Consider the following 10,000-nt stretch of genomic DNA (forward strand, 5'->3'; position numbering starts at 1 on the left):
AACTTGCTCAATGATGTCTTCTCGTAATAATTCGCCAAGCTTCTTCTCAATCTTTTCCTTCAAGCTGAATGTAGGACGCCGTAAGGGTTGCGCAACTGGCTGGACTTGTTCGTCAACTTGTAGTTTCAGTTGAAAGTCTTTCAAAGATCCTTGAATCTCGTTGTCATTTCACTTTGATCTACACGTACCACGCAATTCAATGGGACTTCCAATTTCAAGATACCCAACTCAGTGGCTGATTCTCTTCCCAGTAATGGTTCTCCTTGCCCTTTGATGACTGTGACATCAGCTGACACACTCTTGCTGCCTAAACTCAGATCTGCTGTAAAGGTTCCAATCACTTCAAAAGGGGTAACTTCACAATAAGCAAACAACTTCTTTGTACTTCTTCAGTGATACGCACTTGATATGCTGCTTCGTCAATTGTTCCCACAATGCTTGGCTAATGACATTTGCACTTGCTCCAGAATCAATTATCATCTCTACCGGAATACCTCAAATGTTAACCTTGAGTTTTCCTCCTTGAGCCTCACCAGCAACTGTAAACACATACTCGTCTTCCTCTTCCTTACATTCATCGACCTTCATATACTGTACACGTGATTTACTGGGAATTGGTTTTGCATGCATTTGCAAAATGCCCACTTGAGAACACTTTGAGCACTCTTTTCCCTTGGCCGGAAACAGGGGGTCTTTGGCAAAATGTCAACACCTTCCGCACCTATAACATTCACCCCCTGGTAAAGTCGTATCTCGACTATTCTGTCTGGTCCGTCTATCATTCGTACTCTGCGTTTGTCTTTTTACTAACCCGTAATTCCGGGCAATCTCCTGTAAGGTTTAAAGTGTGAGTGTTTGGCCTTTTTCCAGAAGCTTGCAATTCAATTCATTGAAAAGACACTTCGATATTATTTGATCACTGATTTGAGCCTCCATTCATTTGGTCGCCATAATCACACTGCTAAGCTTTGTGCCTCAATCGTACCGCAAATTGGTCAATCGTTTCATCTTCCCCTTGCACCATTTCTCTGAATAAATGCCGCTCATATGGAGTGTTAATTTGTGTGACAAAATGTCTGGTTAAAGCATATTTGGTTTTCTGATAATCTTTCGCACTCCAAGTGTCGGCCAAAACATCAAAAATATCTTGGACATGCGGCCCAGCGCAATGCAGAAGAAGAGCTCGCCTCTGCACTGTATTGTCGTCCTTATCGGAGACAACAATCAAACCTTTTCCATTTCCATATAACTGAAAACTACGAAGCCATCGTTTACACTCAGTGCCCACGCTACTCGGATCACTGTTGACATCAAACAGACGAACTCCTCCAATATCCAAATCTCTCAAGTTAATCTTCAATGAAAACAGTGTTCCCACCCTAAACCCCATCCTCGTCGCCAGTTGTTGAATACCAGGAACAGATTCAATCAGATGAGCCGGATTAAACACAACAAAAGTCTTAAGTGTCAAACAACGCTCACCACTCCCGTTTTACACTACACTATTCATGTACGACTTTCTGAAGTATAACAACACACTGCTTATGTAACCTACACGAAACATCCTACAACCGTAGATGGCTTGCTCTCCTTAGCATGGGTATTTTTCTCTTGACTATTAAATTTTATCGAATCTGTGGGGGGGGGGGGGGGGGGATTTATAGAATTAACGTTGAGCTTATAAATGCTAAAATAAGCTGTAAATGTAGAAATAAACTTCACTTACCTCTACGTACAGTTGTCCTCGTAGTTTCTGTGCAATGGGAGAGCCAACTGTGTCCCTTTTAGACGGGTTTGTGGCTTACGAATTTTTACTATGTCGTTAGTTGTCATTTCCCCCACAGAGCACCCACTTTCCCCTTTCGGAATTGGACGACGTTAGACAATCGTCCAATTAGAAAGGAGCAATCAGCATGACGGTTTGTGACTGGCACATGAGAATCTTGCTACGCATTCCTACCGCTCGAATACTGTGGGATATTGATTTTCTTCGACGGCTAGCTCCGGGCCGTTTGGATGGATTCTCGATCGGCAGGTACACAAGAAGCGTAAATCTTTCGACCTCAATGCTGCGGAACGATACGATTTTCTAGGGGAAAAATTTTCCAGCGCTGGAGCCCTTTTTAAAACAAGGATTTCTCCCTTGTCTTTCTATTATTAGCACAGGCGCCCCAAGCTCGGTGTGAGCATGGCCGACAAAAATATAAGGATTTGTATGGGAATCCCGATAAAAAGCTTAAGAAGATAATTATATGAAAAAATTCTCAATTAAAAGGCCTAACCTTATTTCCAACGTGCGTAACTTGATGGTGGGTTGAGATGAGAGTTCAATCTTTGTCAATTGATTGTGATGTGGAATTGTGACCGTGGGAACATTTTATCTAGGAATATTTGACTCAAATTGGTGGCACCTGAGAATTTAGTTTCCAGCCTGGGGATTTTATTATACTGTTGACAACCACGAAATTGAGAAATGGCTCAAATCGCGTCGGACCTGGAAAATAACCACACAGGAAGGAAACTACCCCGTTGGCAATAAGGTTAGGCTTTTTAATTGAGAGTTTTTTCATATAAATATCTTCTTAAGCTTTTTATCGGGATTCCCATGCAAATCCTTATATATTTTTAGGAACAGTAAACGGCGAACTCAAAATCCTTCAGAATCGCTCAAAAAACCGCTTTTGAGGCAAAAGGACCATTATATACAACAGGTAAGGTAATTCAACGTTTATTTAACATTGACTGCGATATACATACTTAGCGATATTATATAATATCGTTATAGGTGAAGCAAACGGTAAATCCAGTACATTTACTATAAAATAACAATCGGTTACTCACACACATTGTGTGAGCGCCCTGTGTTTCCCCTCGTAAAGAGAAGAAAGGCTGGTGACTCGCAGCGATCTCGTCCCACAAATTGCTCTCGCATGACAAAGCAACGGTCCGAATCGCTATAAAAACACCACAGCCTTAAGGCCAGATAAGTTTCCTATTGATGTGATAGGAAATTTATCTGGCCTTAAGGCGTTGGTGTTTTCATGGCGATTCGGACCGTTGCTTTGTCATGCGAGAGCAATTTGTGGGACGAGATCTTCCCTTTATGAGGGGAAATGACAACTAAAGACATCGTAAAAATTCGTAAGCCACAAACCCGTCTAAAACGGACACAGTTTGCCCTCCGATTTCACAGAAAAGACGAAGAAAACTGTACGTAGAGGTAAGTGAAGTTTATTTCTACATTTACAGCTTATTTTAGCATTTATAATTTTATATTTTCCCATACAAAGTCATGAATGAACGGGCATAACAGTTTCAAAGAAATAGATCATTTTATTTTAAGTACATATTCGAGGGGAGTGATAAGTCTTTATTTTTGTGCCATTTAGAAATCTAAAAGGGTACTGTAGTAGCAATTAAGAGGCAATAGATCGAATATTAATTCTTGAATTTTATTTAATAGCTGGACCACCGAAAATTTGCAATGTACCCCCCTGTCCTGCGACTAAAGAATTACCATTATGATAATTCTTTCGCCGCGAGACAGGTTGTTGAAAATTGAAGAAATTGAACTAATGCTGAAGTTTAATCCAACATGACAAACCTCAGATAGAAATCTATACTCTTCACCATTTACCCTTTACCCTTTACCCGTTATCCTATAATGTTCAGGTAGAAATGATGGACGCGAATACGCAGGTCTAAAGGTTTCCAGGTCTGAAATCTGAATATTCCCCCATTTTTGTCTCACACCGATGACAAACATACAATGTACCTTAAAGGACAGATTTTTGAACATTTGCTTGATCCTCGCATCATTTACTTACCCCTCTTGATGCCAGGAACCCCATCGCTGTAGCAATCTGTTTTGAAAATGAGACCAGGTCGTATGTGCGCAACTGCGCTACCTCTCCTTGTCCGTGATAATACTTGTCAGCAATTCCACGGCTTTTTCTCAGAAAGCCCAGTAGATCTCCACAGTGCAAGTATTCCATGATCAAAATTGGGTGTACTGTGTGGTAGAGATGGTCGTTCACCGTTATGTATTTATTACTGCAAGCTCGGCCTCATCACCGGACAGCAACAACAACAACAACAACAGCAATAGTAATAATAATAATAATAATAATAATAATAATAATAATAATAATAATAATAATGATAATGATAATACTAATAATAGGCTGGTTCCATGGAGAGGTCCAAGGACCAGGTCCACAGCTGGGGTAATACATGGACCGTCACCTGGGGTCTATGTGTTGAATACGTCCTTGTTATCAATGTTATCAAAGGTAGCAGTGAAGTCACTCCTGGTGATTTAGTCTGGATTACTAAGATAACTTATCTTTGTTTGTCAAGAGACCCAATCAATGGCTGCAGAAAATAGCACAGTTTTCGTGGGTTGACATTTGAGGTTAGTGCCACTTGTAAAATATCAATAATTATTATTAGTATTAGTCCTTAAAAACCGTAGTATTATCCATTCTGGCCAAACCTGAGATCTGGGAAGACAAAATTATGAAAAGAATTTTAAAAAAAGTGCATAAAAACAGAAACAAAATAGCTCCTTACTCTGGGTGGTAACGCAGCCAATAAACTCTACGACATTTGGCAGGGGGCTGTCAGCAAGAGCTTTTCCTAACCCAATTTCTCTCATCAGCGCCTTTCGCCCTTCCTCCCCTGAAGTTGCTGCAATCATAAATTAGATCAAAATACAATAAAAAAGGAAGTTCCCTAGTTAGGTACACCTCAATATTCGGCTGATTGGAGAAAGTGTAATGTCGCGGTTGGATTGAAGCAAGCATGGAACAAAGGCTAATGCATGAGAGTAATTAAAGCATCAAATCCTCTTCCTCATGCACACGTCTCCCTGAGAAGCTTGATTTAGTGCAGACTTAGGAACACTGCCCTTGATGTGTTTCAACAAAGTAACGTTAGCTTTGTGTGCTAATTTTTTAACAAGAACTTGTTATTGAAGGCCTGCGTGATTTCTTGATTCTCGGCTGTACCACATAAGAAAATAGAAGAATACACAAGAACGCTCGGTCACACGACTTAAGGATTCACGGTCATAAACGTACTTAACTTCTATTTCCTGTTTCAAATCGAAGAGTTCAATTTTCTTTTTTTTTTTTTTTTTGCTACAGCAAGTTCCGGGAAGTTCCGGAATAAACTGTGCATATTGAAATGTCAGCCTTTGTTCTATGACACAGACGCCATTGTAGGTTAATTAAATACTCTACTGTGTCCACCAGACTAATTTGCGCAAAGCCTACCAAAACTACGCGCAGAAGACTCTACGCACAAAGACACTACTTAGCAGGGGAGTAACAAGAAAGACTTTTCCCAACACAGAAAAAAAAAGAAAAAAAAAGAAAACGAATAAATTTCACTCGTTTTCCGACTGGATTGCCATATGGCAATCCATTAACAGGCCTGATTCCCTGTGGGACACACTTTTTTGTAGCCGATTCCAAGATCAAAAGGAGCTGGCTGCCAGCTGGTAAGGATCGGTCCCAGGCACCATCCATTGTGCCACATTGGGGGTGATCAGCTCCTTAATAAAAATGCTGTTGTCAATTATCTCAAAGCTGGTAGAAAAGAAAATCATCTTAAAATATCCCCAATTTGAATTATTGGAACCATTCAGATTTATTTTCCAACCATTTTTGCATGTAAAATGCATGCTTCCCTGCAATATTGAGACTAAAATGAACAGCATTTCATTTAGAGGGATAATTAAAAATCTTAATGCACTTGAGCAGGCGTTCTCTGGAAACTCTCGGTTTTCAGCATTTCACGTTCATTGTGACAAAAAAAAAACAAATTCAAAGTGGATGAGCAGAACTCGTTGAGATGTCACTGTATTTGGTGCTTTAGCTCCACTAGGTACCATAAATTGAACGCACATGCTGTGCAGTCAAATTAATGAGTAATTTGGAATTCAAAGTTACTCACGTTTGAAGCACTTTGCTGCAACAAAACGTATGCCAGGTTTCCCATTTTTACGACTCAAAGTTGCTCTCCAAACTGTTCCAAATGCTCCTGAGCCGATGACCTCTTCAAGTCTTATTCGGTCACGAGATATCTCCCATTCATCCACTTCAACTTCCATCAACTTCATCTCATGACTTTCTTCAAAATCTGTTGATCTTAAATCCAGAAATTCAGATTATTTTTCATATATTATTCACTGGTTGGTTGACTGTTCGTCACTAAATGATGGCATGAATTTAAAGCTTACATGCACTTCTTACACACTCTGCTGACATGTCATTGATCTGTTCACTAGATCCTACATATTGAACAATCAAAGACAGGAAACTAATTCCTCTGAGATAATAACAACGTTAACGGAAGGTTAGAGAAACGATTATTATTGCATTAGTCGCTCAAGTAGAATTGTGATATCGTTGATCAAAACTGCGTTTGAAATACAAGTAAGACCTTGACTTGACCAAAGCTCTAGTGATGCAGCTCACGGAGTTCCTATACTTATCCACATATCCTAAATTTGCATTATTTGAATTACTTTTCAAAAATATTATGGTGCTTGAGAGTTCAGAGAGAAGGCGAAAAAAAAAAAAGATGACACGATTTCATGTCTTTTTAATGTTATGACATTAAACCTCATAAGACGTCTTGGCTAGTAAAGGGTATCATGTGACCACGGATGTTAAAGTAAACATCTTTTAAAGGCAATTTTTTGGCGAATTGGGTAACAACAACCAGGGGCAACATAATTCAGCTTAACTCGTGTATTTGGCTTCTAAAAGATTCGACTTACCTAGCTCTGGCTTCTCAGCAAACCAGTGAACACAATAGCATGTGAAAAAAGGGATAGACTTGGTTAGATTCACTAGTATGTGGAGATGGATTGACAGCAATGATTAAAGGCAGGCTCCTAATATTATTATATTCATCTGATTTTCATGTTGTGTTAATTATTCACAATGTTAGTGTAAAAAACAATACATGTAGCCGCATAAATGTTTAAGCATCGCATTTTTTTCTCGTGGACAGCAAGCGTTCTAATTCTGCTATGTGCCTCCAGAGATTGTTCAATTCCACATGGTTGCAATTTGTCATGTGGTCGTAATTATCAAGGTAACTGATAACTTTAATAATACCTCACACCAACATCTAAAGAAAACAAGGGCTTTTTAAGGACGTTCGCGCGAAAATCCTCCCACATTGAAATTTGTTTCATTTCTCGCAAGACGTTAGGTCATAAATTACTTATTCCAAAAATGAAAAAAAATTGGGGGGTCACCGACTTTGATTCGGAGAAAAAGGCAAGGGAAAAATGCTCTAAATTTCAATAGAAAGGTCATTATAACGGGATAGCCTCATCTACTTATCCGTCCAAAATCATAAAAATAATACGTTAGAGTGAAGGTTTCGGTGCATAGAAATATAGGAGTGGGTTTTTTAGATAATTGCATGCCGCTGGGTAAGTCTTAAACAGTAGAGTTAATCCTGAACGAGCGTTTTCGCACGCGCTACCCATTGTGACTATTTCCGGAACTCAGGACACAAGGTTAAAAAAGATAACTTTCAGTTCATCATATTTTGTAGATTGTAATAAGAGCAAGTGATTCGTGTCTTAAAAATAGGGGTCACCGATGATCTAAACGAGTAAAATCGATGTGATGTTGCGAAGCTCTTGGAAAATTTAGTTTGTTAAGATTTTGCGTGACCTGTCGGGGAAAGACTGGAACCCAAGACAGGATCGATGGATGAAATGCTTTTGCAAAAAAACAGAAAAAAACATTTCTAATCTGTTTCCTCATAGGTCCGCACTATTCAAATGGATTAGTAAGAGAAGATAATTCTGCTCTATTTTCATGAAATAAAGGAAAAGAAAAAGATTTTAAAAAACCAACTTCATTAAATTTACACAACTTCTCTGACTTTAACTAACCTTCCTCGAGTTTTCAAAACTTTCAACCACTACTCGATTAGCGACCTTATAAGGTCCTTTCTCTTTATTGTGTCATGATGAATTGGAAATAAATGTGTCATTCTTTAGCCGACCTGGAAACTTGTTGTTTGGTTTTGTCGCCATAAGATCTTAACTAATGCTAAAAGTAATGCGTGACCAATACAGTCGCGATACCTGCACATTAAAAGTTGCGTAGAGACAATTAGCGCGAAAGTCCTTAAGTTCATGAACTCTGAGCTTCCGGTTTGTTGCGTTACGTTCACGTTGACGAGTTTTGATTTTGAAATTGAATTGCATTCGATTTTTAATGAGGCTGGAAAGTTTAATTAAAAATTAGTCAATTAAAAACACATTTCCATCAACACTGATGTGGCTCAATTTCGAAACGTTTTTTAATTCCACTTATAAGCTCCCCCCCACACCCCCCGGATATAAGTCCCTCCGTTTACAAGCCCAGCCAAAACCCGTTACGAAGTTGTATAAGCCCAGGGCTTCCCTATAATCGGAATTTTACGGCTTTGTTCAATGCTGAAGGGATTAACTTATAACTACATTAATGACTCAGGAAAACTCACAATAATCGGAGTGCTTTTAAAGTGGCGTCCCTGTAACCTTCAGATTGGTCGTAATCCGAACTAGTAATAGTGGAAGTTCATACGTTCCAGGCCTGTTTTGGAGCACTTCGATCGTTTTTTTCAATTTTTTTTGTATCAGTATCCCTGAGTCACTGGTAAGTAGATCTCTCACCCATGAACCAAAAATATATCAGAATGTACGTGTACATCACCTGTAAGTACATGACTATAGCTATATGGAGTACATTCTCCAGAAAAATGGGGCATTGTATCTTCATAGTTCTGCTGCTATTTATAACAGCATTTCTTTGTGTATGGCGCTTTAAACTCCTTAAGAATTAAGAATGAAGATGTATTTATGCAGGCTTGTATATTTACCACTTGTACGTCGTTTGCAAAGGTACCAGGCGATGAATGCTGTTACTGCAACAGCAGATACTGGGCCGACAATATAGTACCACTCTATAGCTGTAAACATGAAAGTTCTTGATTTCAAATCATGGTAAAACAAACGAAGAAAATTGACATGGTAATTAAAAAAAAAAGGTTCTCTAGAAAGAGAATCCAGATTGGAAAACGGCCAGAAATTTGCATTCCAGCTTTCCATGCGATGGAACCTCGTACTCTCTTCGGAGTGTAACTCCAACAGGGGCACCCAACGAGAATATAGTTCAAAACCACTTAAACATAGCATTGTTAAACGTATTTTAGTATTTAAACGGTAGATATAGGCATATCTAGTGATCCAAGAATTATAGGGATTAAAACTTACCTTTTCGAAAATTTTAGCCAGAAAAAGGCTCCCAAAAATTCTAGGTGACCTTTTCAGGGTACAAATCCGTTAAAAATGGCACTTATACCATTTTTCAAATGTTCGAAAATCCTAGGAGAGGCAGGCAAGCAAGACATTTTACAACAAATGTTCCGAACATTCTAGATCTCAATTCGTCTTCCGAACAGATATTTTCCAAAAATTGACGTTGGGTGCCCCTGCTCCAAAACAGTCAACAAGCAAAGCCTTCAGAAGAAGAGCGTGAGTAGATTCATAAGAATTTGGCAGCACAACAAAAACATTTTTCTTTGCAACTTCCCAAACATTTTTTTTGAGCCGGCAGATGCATACCTGCGGAACACATAAGTAGAGGAACACCTTCTTTGGGTGCCCCTGTAAGGGAACAGAGGAGTAGGGAATTTCAAAATAAAAGAGAAAAAACATACATGTAAACCTACCTGCTTGTCCAGCTAGTACATTTACTTGCAAAGCTATGGTGTGAAGAATTGAGAAAAAAAATGCAGGATAATTTTTACTGAAACGACAGATTTCACGGATACAACTTTGGTTGTAGTATTTTTATATCTGCTTTCACTTGTTAAATAATCTTATGGAATTTACCCTCGTTCTCTTTTTTGCTCACATTCTCAATTTAAATCACTGTTGTTGATTAGTGTTGATCTCACAGTTGTTGTGCCAGTGTGGGAG

At 38.9% G+C, this 10,000-nt stretch overlaps 1 protein-coding gene and 1 long non-coding RNA gene across 2 annotated transcripts in view; one reads left to right on the forward strand and one right to left on the reverse strand.

The window, feature by feature from the left end:
- LOC138057245 (uncharacterized) overlaps positions 1–10,000 on the forward strand; it is a 234,549-nt gene that overhangs the window by 42,572 nt on the left and 181,977 nt on the right. The window lies entirely within an intron of this gene.
- The window catches only part of LOC138057630 (fibroblast growth factor receptor 1-like), a 60,143-nt gene that overhangs the window by 25,368 nt on the left and 24,775 nt on the right, over positions 1–10,000 (reverse strand). The window contains exons 9-14 of the mRNA XM_068903580.1: positions 9,644–9,685; positions 8,899–8,988; positions 6,262–6,295; positions 5,959–6,152; positions 4,573–4,689; positions 3,828–4,012 (exon numbers count right to left, since the gene is read on the reverse strand). Of these exons, the coding sequence (XP_068759681.1) occupies positions 3,828–4,012; positions 4,573–4,689; positions 5,959–6,152; positions 6,262–6,295; positions 8,899–8,988; positions 9,644–9,685 (662 nt within the window). The remainder of the gene's footprint in view (positions 1–3,827; positions 4,013–4,572; positions 4,690–5,958; positions 6,153–6,261; positions 6,296–8,898; positions 8,989–9,643; positions 9,686–10,000) is intronic.

Source organism: Montipora capricornis, chromosome 7, assembly GCF_036669925.1.
Source record: "Montipora capricornis isolate CH-2021 chromosome 7, ASM3666992v2, whole genome shotgun sequence".
Lineage (NCBI taxonomy): Eukaryota > Metazoa > Cnidaria > Anthozoa > Scleractinia > Acroporidae > Montipora > Montipora capricornis.